Raw genomic sequence first — 17,296 nt, forward strand, 5'->3', positions numbered from 1 at the left:
TGGCCGCCATGAAGACCTCTAGGGTGGAGTGGGTCAACCCTGTGGATAAACAGGCCTCCAGGAACTCCAGAACTGTAACAAATGGGCAGTTAGTTGGGTCGAGCTGGCGGGCTTCGCACCAAGAAGTACAGTTTCCTCATAGAGGGAGCTCTGGATGGAGGATGGTCTCAACAACTTCGGTTGAGAGACCAGAAGCTATGAGTTGTGCCTCCTCAGAGGCCACACCCACAGCTTCCAACGCTTCTGGCGGGGGGGCGGCCCGCCCCCCCGAGAGGAGATCTCTCCTGATGGGATTCTCCCATGGAGCGCCGTCGAGGAGAGGAATCAGGTCCGAGAACCATACTCGGCCCGGCCAGAACAGGGCTACTAGCAATAGACGGACCCCGTCCTGACGCACTCTCTCTAGAACCCCGGCCAGAACGGGGCTACTGGCAGTCGACTGACCTCGTTCCAGCGCACTCTCTCCAGAACTCCCGGGAGCAGAAAAATCGGGGGAAAGGTGTACAGACAAGGCCTCGGCCACGTCTGTACTATGGCATCCAGCCCCAGTGGACCTGGATGAGTCAAAGCGAGAACCAGAGGGGACCGTGCGATATCAGTGCGAGTCGCAAACAATTCCACCTGAGCCTGGCCAAAGACTCTCCAAGTCTGCTTCACCCCTCGGGGTGAGGCATCTATTCCGCGGGCCTCGGCCCCTGCCTCGACAGGATGTCTGCCCCCACATATATAAAAGACCACTGCTGTGTTGTCGGTGCGCACCAACACATAGCGATCTCTTAGGCCTGGGAGGAAGTGTTTCAAAGCTAGAAACACGGCCAGCATCTCCAGTCAACTTATGCGCCACGTGAGATGGCGGCTGCTCCACAGGCCATGGGCCGAGCGCCCATTCATGACCGCTCCCAACCGGTGAAAGATGCATCCGTCGCTAGCATATGCGGCGACCAGGAGCTCCCAGCACCAGGCCCTGACATAAGAACCAAGGTTTCCTTCACATGTCTAAGGCACGTAGACCCCGCCGCGTGACCTTGAGCATGCGAAGCGGGTTTCCTCTAGGGGAGAACCCCTTGGTCTTAAGCCACCACTGTAGGGGTCTCATGTACAGCAGGCCAAAAGTAACCACTTTGGACGTGGCTGCCATCAGACCCAGCAGTCTGGAACTGCTTGACAGTGAGTGACAGGCCTTCTCTCACTCTCGTGACGAGGATCGACTCGATCCGAGCAGGAGACATGTGTGCCTACATCGGGGTCGAATCCCACACCACGCCCAGATAAGTGGTTCTCTGTACTGGAAAGCACACTTTTCTTGGCGTTAAGACTTAACCCCAGCTCTTTCGTGTGAGCGAGTACTAGCTGCGTACTAGAGACATCCGTGGAGGTCGCGAGCCTCTTAGCACTGCTATGTTTCCGGGCGGTAACTGAGAGAAGTGCTCGCCGGAGACCGCTGCGCCCTGGAACACCGGCAGGGGTGGCAGACCGATCTCCTGAGGGCACTGAGGAGAGACGGGCACAGAACCGCCTTCCGCTATAAGCCTTCGGCCTGGGAGCGCCACTGTGACTCGGCAGCGCGTGAGCCACTTGGTCACATAAACAATAACAATCTCCTCTGAGAAAAACTGATGACTGATGCTTGTGTTTGTGCAACTGGCAATCTCATCGACGCCCTCATTAACCTCCTCAGAGGAAGAAAGGAGGAGCGTCGAGCCCTCTCCCCGGGGGGGAAGAACCGCAGCGCAGGCTTCCAAACCCAGAGAGCGGGCGCTGGATCTGGTGGTTATGAAGATAGGGACTCGTCTGTCTACATTCCCTCCACCGGATCCATAGGCGAACCCCACGAGCACAGCCGCCACTCCACCTCTGGCGAAAGCGGGGCCGGCGCCGCGAGAAACGCCGGTGAAGACTCCCTCCTCAAAGAGAGTCCTCGCAATCCCCGGACCCATGGCCAACCCCCACGACCACAGCCGCCACTCCACCTCTGGCGAAAGCGGGGCCGGCGCCGCGAGAAACGCCGGTGAAGACTCCCTCCTCAAAGAGAGTCCTCGCAATGCGGACAGTCAGCTGACTCTGCGTGTTTTGCTCCCAAGCAGACAACACACAAACTGTGTGTATCCCCACCCGAAATGTAGTGCGGGCAGGGAAGAACACACAGCCTGAGATGCTGCCGGCTCTCGCCGTATGTTTGTCTACACTCATATTGGTAAAATAAAGAGTGATAATGGACAGCCAACACCAAATAAGACTGACCCTGCCCATGACGTCTGCCCATCCATTGGACTGATTACACATGTGATTCAGAGCGTGGTCACACTGGAGGCGTTCCCGTAGCATTTCAACGCAGCTCGAGTTCCTGAAGGGGAACCAGACATGCTTAAACATTTATCTATTCTCTATTCTTTGGTTATTAATTTTTCTTATAAAAAAAAGATATGGTTGGAAAAGGTTTGGGTTCTTGGTTGTAGAGTTAAATTAATGCTTCACTGATTGTTAGGTATTGATGTGGATTGATGTCCAGATTGACGTTTATTTGTGTAGACGGTGTGACTTTATCTGAATCAGATGTTTATTTCAAGACTTGTCATCTGTCACAGTCTGATTATGATGCCACTTACTGCAGATTATACATATGATGCAACTCATACGCCAGTCTATGAAACCAAACACAGTCATTTACAGCTCAGTTGTGACTCTCTCTCTCGCTCTCGCTCTCTCTCTCTCTCTCTCTGCAGGCCCTGTACAACTCTATTAAAAATGAAAAGCTGCAGTGGACAATGTAAGTGTTTTCTTCCTGCTTTCACCATTTAATGAATGTAAGGTTTTACTGTAGATGCAATGTGTTACTACCAAACTACCCACAGAGAAACACGAGTCAACTAATTTTATAATTTTAAGAACACATTACCATGGTAACCATAGTTTCCTCAAAATTAGCAGAGTTAATACAGCTACTGTCATTATTGTAAAATCTATAACTATATTTGGAACGTATGAGTGATTGTTTGCTTAGGCAAAAACAAGGTATTGTTTTTCATGTGTTGTATTGCGTTTGGGTGGTTGCTACATTCAAAAAAATATTTAGGCCTAAATGTAAGATTTATGCATTTGAATTGCATTTAAAATTTCCACAGTTTCAACATGAACAGACTTAGTAAGTAAAGTAAGTAAAAAAAAAATATTTTTTTTTAAAGAGTATGAACATATGGCTAGCTATATGAAGTTAGTTAAAATGTAAAAGATTAAAACTATATAATATAAAAGATTATATATTTAGCATCAATAAATTTGATTTATTGATGCTAAATATATAAACATGGATATTGTGTTTTTAAAACACAATCAGTTTGTATTACCGAAATCTGACCTGTTTGATATATGTATATGATATGATAAACGTTCATGATAATTTATGAAAGTTTATTAATTTCTATTAAATCTGTGTAATCCAAATGGATGGAAATGTTTTATGCACAAATATATAAATATAAATATATATTATTTTAGTATAATTGAGATACTATTATAGTTTGAATGAATATTTAGAATTAGTTTTTATTTTTATATTTTCTGTTTCAATTTTAGTTAAAGTTTTAGGAATTTTGTTGTGTGTATTTTCTAACATATCCATCTTGTTTTTATTTATTTTTATTTCAGTGTTCCGTTTAGTTATTTTAAAACATTGTTAAACTAAATGAAAATGAGACGTTGCCTTGGAATGAAATGTGAAATAAAATAATATTAAGTTTTTATTTGATTTAATAAAGTATTTCAAGATTTTATTTTGTAACTATAATATATAAATATTACATTTATGCTTAATATTTTTCCAATTCAGGTCTCTATGCTTTTGTAGTATCTAGATATGCAGTCTCTTATTTTTGCCCATTTTATCATCTAGCAGGATGAAATTGCATGTTCAGTCACTTGGAAAGTAATTTCTTTGTTTAATAGTGATGCTTTATAACCGTAATAAAAATAAAATGATTGCCATTGTAAATTTTCACAAAGATACAAGAGTGATGCCATAATAATAAATAGTGAAAGGAAAGCAGGTTTTAGTGTTTCAGGCATTGGAGACGTGTTATTTGCTAGAAACAATAGTGTGTGTGTGTGTGTGCTGGCTATTCTCTCTCTGTATTCACACACACACACACCAATTAAAGACCCTGGCTTTCCGAGTGCCGTTGCTATGGTTACGGCTCCATGGATACCGCTGCATAGTTACGGCTCGGCTGCATTCTGTCGATATGAATTCACCCCCTCTCTCTCTCGCTCGCACGGAGCCCTAACCTTGTTCTCATGTTCAACACTCATCCACACGCCCACACACACCACAGTGCTCTTTAAAGGGCCCCGCTCACATCCTGAGCAAAGGTGAACCCACAGACTCCTACTGCAGCTCCCAAAATAGCCTCATCTGTCCCTCCTTGAGCTCATGAACAAGAGCACAGCCGAGAAACACCGGCCCATCCGTATCGAGCCGCTGAAACTCAGATTCTGCAGTCTCGTGCATTGCTTTCATGCTGTTATTTTAATATTAGCATGTGAATTCTGCTGATTTTAATGAGTCACCAAGGTAATGTTGTCTAGCTGGCTGATGTAGGTGAGGTTTTTGTCAAAATTGTGAGAATGACTTGCATGCATTGGTTAGAATGAGTTCAAAAAGATCTGAGAGTTTAAAAACAATCTGTATGTTTTGCATCGGATGTCTTCGTTGTCGAGCGAAAGTGTGTCTGATTGTATAGCTGTCATTAAAGCTGGAATACTTGATTCACAATTAAGTAGATATGTGCTTTTCATAGTCTTTTCACAATGCAATTTAATTTGACTTACTGCATTTTGATCACATATGCACTACAATTCGAAAGTTTAGGGTCGGTAAGACTTTTTTAATGTTTTTGAACAAAGTCTCTTCTGCTCTCCAAGGCTGCATTTATTTGATTAAAAATACAGTAAAAATAGAAAAAAAATTAAATATTATTACAATTTAAAATAGCTGTTTTCTGTTTGAATATATTATCAAATGTAATTTATTCCTGTAATATAAATCTGAATTTTCAGCATCATTACTCCAGTCTTCAGTGTCACATGATCTTCAGAAATCATTCTAATATGCTGCTTTGCTGCTCAAAAAACATTTCTGATGATTATCAGTGTTGAAAATAGTTGTGCTGATTCGTGTTTTTGTGGATACATTTAATTTTTCAGGATTCTTTGATGAATAGAAAGTACAGATAGAGTCAGATTGTAGAGGAAATTATTGGAAAGTTAAAAAGAACAGCATTGATTTGAAATAAAAATATTTTGTAACATTATAAATGTATTTGTCACTTTTGATCCATTTAACGTGATCAATTTAATAAAAGTAATAATTTCTTTAAAAAACTAATTTTAACAGTAGTGTGCATTTACTGTAAATTAAATTAAATTACTATAAATAAAAATAATTAATAAAAAAATGTAATTAAAATGTAGCATTGTTTGTACTGTATTTTATTTTTTAATTGAACATTTTGAATATAATTACATGCAAATAGGTGTTTGGTTGAAATAATGGAAACAATAAATAATTAAAAGCATAAATATCCAGATTTGAGATATATATTGAATATCACCAAAGGGATTAAAAATGCCCCCCCTGCCATCTAACACTTTCTTTCAGTCATGCGTTGTGCTGATCTGATCTGGAGTCGGCTGTGTGATTACTGTCATTAGTCTCTCTGTGTTTCATAAAATCACGTCTGCAGTTGAGTCTGCTGTAATGGCTCTGGCTAAATTTATTCTTAAGGTTGCGTTTTTTTTCTCCATCTGTCCTCCGACCCTCTCTCTCTCTCTCTCTCTCTCTTCCGGTTACCAGGCAACAGGCTTGAAGTTTTACGCACATGTGAGAGTGATTGATCATTGTTTTTCACCCATTTTAGAGCGGTGCACACATAATCAGGCTGCTTTTCACATCATTTGTTTCTTCTTGTGTCATTTGAATGCTGTTTATGAAGACAGTGTTGTCATGGGATAATTATCTCAAATAATTTGACATCTGAGAGATTCAGAATTGGAATAGATTAAAACCTTAGACTTTATATAAGAACTTTTTTTTTTTTTTACTCGCAAAGTAAATGTGAATGGTGTTTGCATGTGCATAATATCACCACCATAATACTAATATACTATTATCGTTTTGATTGATATGTTGTACTGTTTTATAGCTGCCACTACTAAAAATTAGAAAGTGTTTACATCAGTCTTGAAATACTTAAACTGATGCACAATTCACTTACTGCCTGTTTGCATTTATTTATTTATTTATAGTTTTTTTTATGTACAAATAATTACTTTGTGAACTAAAGCGAAATTACAAAAAACTTCCAGTTCTTTGGAATACAAATAATTACTAATTAAAAGTATTTAAATTTCTGAAATAATTGAATGTACTTTTATTTGCTAATACTTTTGAAATGAATGAATTAAGACTTTGTTCCTGATATACATTTAAAAAAAAAATTTAAATCACTGAACATGGCCTGGATATTAGGTTGACCGCAATATACAGTAGTATATATTTCTATACAGACTTTTTGAATGCATTTTATTTTTTGTTGACTCTGATAATTATGAAACGTATCTAAAACCTAATTAAGTAAAAAAATATGTTTGCATGATATAGTTCTGCAAATTTAAAACCATATGGTAGAGCTTTGTCTTATAGATAAAAATATACATTTAAAAAAAGCAATGAGGTCATTTTTTTTATGTCTATTAAAAATAATTTAAGTAAAAAAACATGGGCTCATAGAGTTGAATGTTAAAGGGTTTATCAGTATTGAACAGCGCTGAAGCAGTAGCATTATTTCGAACTCTTGTGTGTTTTGTAGCTAAATCGTTTTGAGGAAGAAACTGTTTTTCGTCTCTGTTTTTGTGTTAATGGTGGCTGGGAAAGCTGCTGGTTCGTGGAGGTGAGCTGAAGGTTTTTGGTTCTCGTGATTTCCAGGTTGGTGTCGACGAGTCTTTGCAGAGACTCGTCGAGCGTCTCTCCCCTGAGAAACATCACGCGGATGGGACGGCAGTGTGATGCACGTCCTTTCTCTGAGAAAGACACCATTAATGGGGTCTCTTCACTGACCTCAGACATTCGATGTGTGTATTCACGAGAAATATTACACCTCAGAGTGTGCAGAATGTGGCGAGAGACCTCATAAAAACAGCCGAGAAAGACAGGAACATTCACACATCCACTCTCCTGCTTTAAAGCGCTCACATTTTATGCGTACAGGTTATTGTAGTTAACTAAAACTAAAACCATAAATTACTTGAAATAAAATAAACTATAAAAAACTAGTTAGTTTCAGCCAGGGCGTCATTTCTCATTTTCATTTAGTTTAACTTAATGTACTAAAATATCTAAAAATTTATAAAAACTGTTTAGACATTCAAAAATAAATATAAAAATGATAAAAACAAAAAATTTTAAACATTAAAATTAAAACAAAATATAAAAAAAAATAATTTAAAATATTAAAAACTATAATAGTATCCCAGTGATAATAAAATAACACTGATTCGTACTCTGGTGTTTAAATGTTTTTATCGTACTTTTATTGTGTCTCATGTAGTTTTATTTATAAATATTTTGAATTTATTTTTATTTGTAATTGTGTTGTTTTGTCATTTTTATTATTATTTTTAACATGCATATATATTTTTGAATAACTTTTATTTCAGTTTTAGAGAATTAAAATGTATAGTTTTTAATAAAGACTATATTGTTTTATAATTTTTAATGTTTATTTCCGTTTTAGTGGAATAAAATGTAAATAAAAAAAATAAAAATTATATATTTTATTTGTTTTATTCAATTTCAAGTAGCAAAATGTGTTTTTAATAGTTTAGTTTTCAGTTTCAGTCAACAATAATCACCCTGCTCTGAAATTCATTTGAAATGTTAGTCAAGGTTTCTTGCACTAAAAACTATTTCATTTTTCATGGCCATTTCCACCTGTTTTTGCAACTGTTCCTAAGACTTCTAGATGTAAATGACCTGTTTTGGTTTGGCTCATTCATCAGTCATTCATCATGCAGCATACTAAATAGGCCTTGATATGTAAATGCATGCTGTCATATATTCAAATGATCTGCATGGAGTGGCATTTGTAGCCCAATTTACTTCCATAATTTCCAAATGAAAAGGGATGTTTAACCAAAAAGTAGAGTGGGACCTGCAATTGACTTACATGTGCTCATGGTTGGGAAAGTGGTGTTAAAGCAAGCCTAAATAGTACAGTGAACACTTCAGTTTCCAAAAATTCAAGGAGAATTCGATTTTTCATAGTACGACGGCTTTGAAACACCCATCCATTTAACCTGCGGTCGTCTCGCAGTGGCATGCCATAATAGATTGGCCTGTGCGATCAAGTCTTTGATTTGATTTCTGTGATGGAGAGCATCAGGCCGCCGGTGGCAGGTGTGAGAGAGAAACCCGCTGGGAAGAGCACTTTACTTCAACACGCACTCGATCGATAGCGTCTGCCACACTCGGGGGGTTTATGATCAGCGGGAGGGAAGTGGAGAGCGAAAACTGTCGGGGGAAAGACTTTTATTCACTCTAGGCAGGACGCGCAGCGAGACAGACCCAAAATATCACACCGAGTCTGATAGAGGGTCTGAATCCGAACTCCTGTAGTCTTTAAACACACTGGATTTCTCTCCACAGTTACTGCAGCATAAAGAACACTAGATGTGCATTTCCAAAAGCAATAGCAATGCTTTCAAAGCAGGTCAAAATGTCTAGAAAAGGAAAAGAAAAGCATAGGAATTGTTTAAGAATTTGTCACCTTTCGCCTCCGCTCCCTCAAGCCGACGGCCTCCGCTCCCTCAAGCCGCCGGCCTCCGCTCACTCTAGCCGCCGGCCTCCGCTCCCTCAAGCCGCCGGCCTCCGCTCCCTCAAGCCGCCGGCCTCCGCTCACTCTAGCCGCCGGCCTGCCACTGATGATTCAAACGCGAGTTTTGAGCAGTGTAGAGTAGCGCTTGTTGTTTGTCATTTCTCTGATCACAAATGCAGACAAGGTGCGATGCAACGCAGCACTTAAAAAGACAGTATAAGTCATTATAATCCGTAATTATGTCCCCACTAAATGCAAAGAATGCCTCGTTTGTAATGGGTTTTATTGGTTTTGTCTGGTCATGTCGGGAGACGGCATCACAGTATGGTAGGGGCGTAACATTTCCGTCACACGCTTGAGGTATCCGGCCAATCACAACGCACTGGATAGCTGGCCAATCACAGCACACCTCGCTTTTCAGAACGATGAGCTTTGTAAAAATCGATGCGTTTCAGAAAGGCGGGGCATAGAGGAGAAACAATAATGTACTGTATGTGGAAAATAATGTGTTTTTTTAACCTTAAACCGCATAAACACATTTCATTACACCAAATACACAAAATAATGTTCTTTTTAGCAACATCATATGACCCCTTTAAAAAAACCGACAAAAATGAGTAAAATACAAAACAAAAAACAAAAATGAAAACTAAATAAAAAGCTATAATAGTATCTCAATGATAGTATCATTAATATACTATTGTAGTTTTATTAATATTTTGAATGATTTTATTTGTGTATTTTTTTCATTATTATTTTGTTTGTTTTTTTATATGTCTATATAGTTTTCAATAATTTTTATTTCTACATATAATTATGTAGAAAAGGAAAAGAAAACAAAGGAATTGCTTCAGAATTGGTCTTCTCAACAAGCTGCATTATTTGAGGACTCATTCATGTCTGTAACACCAACAATGCAGGATAAATTATGTGACTGTGTTTAATATTTAGTGTTGATTACTGGAACTGGCCCTAACACACTAAGTTTAAGCAATATTAATAGAAACTATATATCAACTGCCGTTGCATTTTTCGGATATAAGCAGTTTGATGGTAATCTGCTGTTTTAATGTGTAGGATGACAGTATGGTCAGTATATCAGTAATTATGAGAGGGCACTATGAGGCAAGGCAAGTTTATTTATATAACACATTTCATACTCGGAGGTCATCTCTGATATATGTTTTGAATAATAACAGGATAATTGTGTTTCCAGGGCGAGTATCGACCAGATAAACAGTTATCAGATGAGGATTTGAAGAATGCGGTGTCTATTCATCATTCGCTGGCCATCCGAGCCACAGACTACAGCAAACGGCCAAACGTGTTTTACCTCCGGACCGCGGACTGGAGAGTCTACCTCTTTCAGGCTCCGTGAGTTCACACACTCAACCACAAAACACCGCAAACCTGTTTAGGAAGACATGCCATAGTCATCAAAATGTAATAACTCCATTTTCATTTGATGCCATTAAGCTTATTATGTTTCCCTCCAACCTCCTCTCATCTAGAGACATCACAATAAATTCACCATCAGTTCCACTTGGATAAAATTAAGTCTCATCCTACATTTTATTATGTTCTAGTTGAATATTCTGTTATACATGCAAATGCACTACTAGATACTATTATAGTTTTTATTCAAATTTGATTTTACTTTTACTTTTGAATTTTAGTTAAAACTTTGTCATTTTATTGTCTGATTTCTATCATTTTTATCAGTTTTTGATTTTTTTAATGTCTATATAGTTTTTATTTGAGATTATTTTAATTTTAGTTTAGGTTCTAGTGATTTTGTTGTCTTTTTAACATTTTTATGGTTTTTAGTTTGTATGTCTATGTTTTTTATGTTTCAGTTCATTTTAATTTTAGTTAAAGTTTTAGTTTTTTATTTTGCTGTCTGTTCTTATCATTTTTATCTTTTTTATATGTCTACATAGTTTTTATTTTTATTTCAGTTCTTTTTCATTTTAGTTACATTTTTAATGATTTTCTTGTGTGTTTTTGTTATTTTTATTAGTTTTAGGTTTTTTTAAAATATGTCTATATAATTGTTTTATTCATTTTTATTTCAGTTTTAGTTATTTTAATACGTCAAGTTAAGCTAAATGAAAAGGAGAAGTGTTGCCTTGGCAACTAGCACTGCACAATGTTCTTAGTAGAAAAATTAGTATTCAGATTGACAAATCTGTATCACACAGTTGTGAAAATTGCTTGCTAACCACATGTGCATATGCTTCTATACAAAAAACAAGAACATTAATCTTTAACTGGAATAAATAATCTGTGCAGCATGAAGCTCAGCATGTGATGTCTTTTCTGTCCAATTCAAAACACTCATGCAGTCCTGTCAGCTGTGTTTCTTTCTATTGTGTGTGTGTGTGTGTGTGTGTGTTCACACACATCCCTGTTCCCCAGGAGAACTCGCTCTGCTCTAGTTGAAGTTTGCCCCAGTTTCAGCTCTCATTGCTTGTGCTGGAAAATCCACTTTTTTGTGGGTATATGAGTGTTTTTGCATTTCGAAAAAAAAAAAAAACATTTCATCCGCTGTTTTCCTGTGATTCCATGACTCCTCAGATTGGTGGAACGGTTTTAGGATTATATGTAGTGTTCTAATGAAGCATTTTTGTAAAAATGTCTATCACACTGCTTCCTTTTCATCATTGAACCACCACAGAGCTCGTTCTACATCTTATGGCTAAAAACCTTTAATGAGATTTTTACTTCTAGAACCCGTCTGTTGCAGTCTGGTTCTTCTTTTAGATGTCTTCTATCATTATTAACGTGGATTTGATTTATTTGTGTAGGAATGCTGAACAAATGCAGTCTTGGATCACACGCATCAACACGGTGGCAGCCATGTTTTCAGCCCCGCCCCTCCCTGCTGCCATTGGCTCACAGAAGAAATTCAGTCGGCCGCTGCTGCCAGGCTCCGCCTCCAAGCTGTCGCAGGTCAAATGAGCGGATTTGCATAAATGTTGTCACATACCTGTATAAATGTTATCATTATAAGGCTTTGTACTTGAAAAATAATTAAGTCGTATAATAATAAATAATATGAATATAATAATAAATACATATGAATAAATTGGTAACACTTTGCTGTAAGATTTCATTAGTTAACTACATTAGTAAATATTAAGATTAATAAATGATGCTGTAGAAGTATTGTTTATCTTTAGTTCATGTCAACTAATGTAGTTAAAAAAGAAACCTTTTTGTTAAGTGTTACTAATTATTTAACAATAACTATTAATAATTATTTTACCTATTTGCATGACATGCATCACTTATTGATTTCAGTTATGATGCTTCCTTTAAAGACAGCTGCCTGTGCAGTCAGTGAACAGCAAGGAGGCTCACTGTTTTATAAGAGTGACTGTGCATGTACTGTATCTGTGTTTATATAAACTACATTGTTATAAAGTGTGTGTTGATGTGTGTAGGAGGAGCAGGTACAGGCTCATGAAGCTCGATTTCGCTCCATCTCCACTGAGCTCGTACAACTGCGCTCGTATCCACCTGACAGGAAGGTGAAAGGTCGTGAACTTGAGGAGTACCGAATGAAGGAGGAATATCTAGAGTTTGAGGTAAATATACACTATGGTTCAAAAAAAATGTTTTTATGTTTTTGAAAGAAGTCTCTTTTAAAATCAAGGCTCCATTTATTTGATCAAAAATACAGTAAGAACAGTAATATCTTGAAATATTATTACAATTTAAAATAATTGTTTTCTATTTGAATATATTATAAAATGTAATTTATTCCTGTGATGCAGCGCTGTATTTTCAGCATCATTCCTCCAGTCTTCAGTGTCACATGATCTTCAGAAATCAGTATAATATGCTGATTTGCTGCTCAAGAAACATTTCTGATTATTATTAATTTTGAAAAAGTTTGCGCTGGTTAATATTTTTGTGGAAACTGTGATACTTTTTTTTTAGGATTCTTTGATGAATAGAAAGTTGCAAGGAACAGCATTTATTTGAAACAGAAGTCTTTTGTAACATCAGACATGTCTTTTGTCACTTTTGATCAATTTAATGCACTGATTAACTATGTTGTTCTTAAAGGAATAGTTCACCCAAAATTGAAAATTTGCTGAAAATGTGCTCACCCTCAGACCATCCAAGATGAGTTTGTTTCTTCATGAGAACAGATGTGGAGAAATGTAGCATTGCATCACTTGCTCACCAATGGATCCTCTGCAGTGAATGGGTGCCGTCAGAATGAGAATCCAAACAGCTGATAAAAACATCACAATAATCCACAAGTAATCCACACCACTCCAGTCCTTCAGTTAACGTCTTTAAAAGACAAAAGCTGCATGTTTGAAAGAAACAAATCCACCATTGAGGCATTTGTAACTTCAAACTGTCAGTTCTGGCTAAAATATGAGTCCATAATCCATAATAATGAAAAAGTCAATCTCCTGTTGTCTCTCACATCAAAATCCACCCACATATTTGATTAGAGCTGTTTTGGCTTGTAAACGGTGCTTGATCTGTGCAGATTTTTCTCCTGATTCAGACGAGACAAGTTTTTCACTGTATTTCACAAGTATTTTAGCTGGAAGCATCAGTTTGAAGTTAAAAACCTCTGTTTGGACTCTCATTCTGACGGCACCCATTCACTGCAGAGGATCCACTGGTGAGACAGTGATGCAATGCTACATTTCTCCAAATCTGATGAAGAAACAAACTCATCTACATCTTGGATGGCCTGAGCCAGTTCTGGCTGACATTTTCAGCCAATTAACGAAACGTCTCCATCTTGTAGAAAACGCGCTATGAGACGTACAGCATGCTCCTGCGGGCGAAGCAGCGCTGCGACGACGATGACCTGTCAGTGTTTGAAGCCATGCTCCTGGAGGAAGGTGCGCTACAGAGAGCTCAATCCAGCCCCACGCTGCAGGAGAGCAGTATGACCTGCAGCACCAGAGATGGTGCGAGTCAAAGCGCTGCCGCCGGCGCACAAGAACCATCCGGCAACGGCAACAACGGCTGCTCCCGCGGTCAGGGCCAGAGACACAGCTACCGGCAGGCCGTCCGCAAGTGAAGCCGCCGCCGCCACCCACAGGAAGCTCGCTGTACTGGAGAGGAAGTGAGGTCTCTCTCTTTCCTGTGTGCGCCCTCCCTGCTCTGTGTGCCATCAGGAAGGGGTGTTGATTCCGACTGAATCTGACTCTGTGATTGGCTGATGGCTGGGTGATGTCACAATACAAGGTGCTATGGGATCTGGATGGGACAACGTGATTAGGATTCGGAGGAACGTAAATATGAAATGCATAACCTTCCTTTGCCTTCTAGTTCTCGGTTTCTTCTGCGAGTTCTTACCTGAAGCCATTTCATCGCACACTACCAAGTCAAATCTGGGCCTAAACGTCTTCAAACCTTTAAAATATGATCGTGTTAGAAGGTCTTCAGTTTTTGCATTTCTAGAAATAACTCATTTGTTTACCATGCATATTAAAATTCACAAATTCTGCTCAAAATGGTCACGAAAAGTATCAACGCTTGGCAGGGCGACGTCTAGGATCTGTGTATTTTGCACGGTGAAACACGATGCTTGTTATTTGTCATATGGGCGTCTCATTTTGTCGTGTTTATGAACGGTAGATGAGCAGAAAACTGACTAGCCCGTATGCAACTAGTTATTTCTTCATGTTGTTCTAAGCGTTAGCGATCTGTATTTGTACAGTAATGCACAGGGACATCATAGTCACTAAATGCACCATCCGTTTGCTCTGCAAAACCCCGTTTTGCCCTAAAACGTCTTTTGCACTGAACACTAAATATAATTACACTGCGAAACTCATTTTCTCAATCAGTAGTTTGCCTTTTTTCTTATAAAAATATTTAAGCATCCTTAAAATTAGATCTATAATTGAGAAACAAATTTTGTATATTGTGTCTTGAATTAAGTTTTTCTTACCTAATTTACAGATTGTATTTTTCCCTAGTTTTTAAGCACAAACCTCACCAAATTTTGTAAGATGTATGCGTAAAATAGGAAAAAACTATTCAGAAAAAAGATCAACTTAATTCAAGTTATATTCTCTGAAAACAAGTTTCAGTATGCAAATGTACATGTTAAGAATGTTTAGATATTTTTGTTGAAAATCGAGACACCAATTTAGTTGAGAAACCATTTTTGTATATTGTCTTGAATTATATCCATTAACAAATTTTGCATATGTCTTGAATTAGGTTTTTCTCACCCCATTGAAAATATTTTTTTCTTGTTTTCTGAATATTGAAATATAGAAAATATTGTTTTCTAAAATCTCTTTTAGTTAGATTTCTGCTTAAAACAAGAAAAAGCTATTTACAAATTAGTTAAAATAGACTTAATTCAATATATATTCTCTGAAAACAAGTTCTAATATTTTTGGTGAAAATTAAAATGAAATCTATTTAGTTGAGAAAAAATTTTGTAATCTTGAATTAAGTTTATTAGCAATTTTCTCATTTTCAAGCACAAACCTCACTATATTGTTAGATTCGTTCTTAAAAAATCTATTTGTGAATAAGTTAAGAAAAATAAACTTAATTCAAGATATATTCACTGAAAACAAATTCTATTGGCAAATTAGATTTTTTTTCCCCCCATAGTTTTTAGGCAGAAACCTCACTAAATATTGTTCGATTTATGCCTAAAACAGGGAAAAAGACCAATTCGCAAAATCCAAGACGTTTTCTCTGAAATCATAATATGCAAAATTACGTTTTAAGGCTATTTAGATATTTTAGTGAGAGAACAAGACAAGATACAAAAAAAACAGTTTGAGAAAATGATTTCCGCAGTGAAACGAACAGAGACGTGTATCTTTGTCTGTATAGTTCATTTCTTGAATATGCTCTATTTTAGCTTCTCGTCCTTGTCTTTCTGCATTATTCTCTTGGCTGAATGTTGTCTGCTGCGTACAGCATGGCTGACTAGTGACAATCTATCGTGTTTGTTCAGTTCAACAGAAGCTGAAGTCGGTAGGAGGCTCACAGCGTGTAGTTCATGAGTCAAACGGACCCGTTACCCACGCAGCGCACTGAATGTCATCTTTTTCCTGTTAAACGCAGTTAGTCAGTGTTTAAGACGCACTTCCCCTTATTGCTTTCTTATGTAATCGATGAGAGAGAGTGTGTATATGCGCAAAAATATATCACCTATTTAAGGAATGTTTTAAAACTTATAATGAATGTGGTGTGTCAATCAAAACTGCCACATGCAATATTCAGCATAGGCCTGTTTGTGTGATCGACGCATATGTGGATGTTTAATTACACGGCACGCAGCATCCTGTGACGCGATGAATCGGGTGCTTGAAACCGTTGAATGTACCATGTTTTTCAGCATGGTGACGAGATTCCGGCATCACATTTCAATCTCAAGCATTGTTTTTTCCTTAATGGATCCTTTTGCAGATAATCATGTGGTGTTTCAGTGAGTAAATATGGTGTAAGATAACATTTCCTCAAACTCTCTGAGCTGTCTTGACTCGAGTCGAAACTGATATTATCTTACAGTGTTATTATAGAGAGTCTAAAGGGCAGATAGGAGGAAATACAAGAGGAATACAAGTAAAAAATGAATGCCTGTTTATGAACTTTGTAAAAGTTATTTGGGTGAATATCACAAGAAAACGCATCTAAGTCACATTTCACTCCAAAATCAAAAGGAAAAAATATGATTTTTTTTAGGACCGTTAAGGGTTAATTCGGTTTTTTTTTTATATCGACATTATTTTCATGAAAATTAAGCATATTTCTTCCAAGTACATGCATTTATTTTGAAATTCCCATCATTTTATACTCTTTAGTTTCTATTTAATGTAGCCTGACATACTGTAATAAAACAGCTTTTTTTTTAATTGAAATTGGCATTATGTAAAATACAAAAAAAATAATACTATGATGTATAAATATAATAAAATTTTTGGTAAATATATTGAAGCCCATTTTAAGACAATTATTTATATATTTATATTATTTAATGGCACTTTGGGTTTGAGAAAAGTGCAATTTAAATAAAATTCATTATTATTATTATTTTTATTGAATTGTCCTAAAATGGGCTTGAATATCTTGACCTATTTTTTTCAAGACCATTTATTTATTTTTGATATTGGCATTGTGACATTAGACATTATTTTCATGACAATGAAGCACACATTTTATATCCCATTGCTGTAATGCATGTATGGTCCTGAAAATCTTTAACTAGAATACTTTTTGTGTTGATTTTGGTGTGAAATCATGACCTGTTTTGAGTTTTACTCAATTCATCAACAGTCAGTGTTGATTTCATAGCTGAAATCTGCTGTTGTTCCTCTAATATAGTCCACCTTATCGATACAGCGCTGTATATCCAGAGAGCATGATGTTGAATAATCTTGTGCGATTTTAGGTGAATATAAAGTCGGAAAGCCATT

The 17,296-nt window shown here is 37.3% G+C and overlaps 1 protein-coding gene across 1 annotated transcript in view; it reads left to right on the forward strand.

Moving 5' to 3' along the window:
- LOC107566866 (PH and SEC7 domain-containing protein 1-like) overlaps positions 1–15,113 on the forward strand; it is a 37,780-nt gene extending 22,667 nt beyond the window's left edge. Inside the window, exons 14-19 of the mRNA XM_016252427.1 lie at positions 6,929–7,054; positions 9,945–9,956; positions 10,084–10,241; positions 11,675–11,819; positions 12,314–12,457; positions 13,648–15,113. Of these exons, the coding sequence (XP_016107913.1) occupies positions 6,929–7,054; positions 9,945–9,956; positions 10,084–10,241; positions 11,675–11,819; positions 12,314–12,457; positions 13,648–13,926 (864 nt within the window). The 3' untranslated portion in view covers positions 13,927–15,113. The remainder of the gene's footprint in view (positions 1–6,928; positions 7,055–9,944; positions 9,957–10,083; positions 10,242–11,674; positions 11,820–12,313; positions 12,458–13,647) is intronic.
- The last annotated feature ends 2,183 nt before the right edge of the window (positions 15,114–17,296 follow it).

The sequence above is a fragment of the Sinocyclocheilus grahami genome, unplaced genomic scaffold (genome assembly GCF_001515645.1).
Source record: "Sinocyclocheilus grahami isolate Dianchi unplaced genomic scaffold, SAMN03320097.WGS_v1.1 scaffold1107.1, whole genome shotgun sequence".
Taxonomy (NCBI): Eukaryota; Metazoa; Chordata; class Actinopteri; order Cypriniformes; family Cyprinidae; genus Sinocyclocheilus; species Sinocyclocheilus grahami.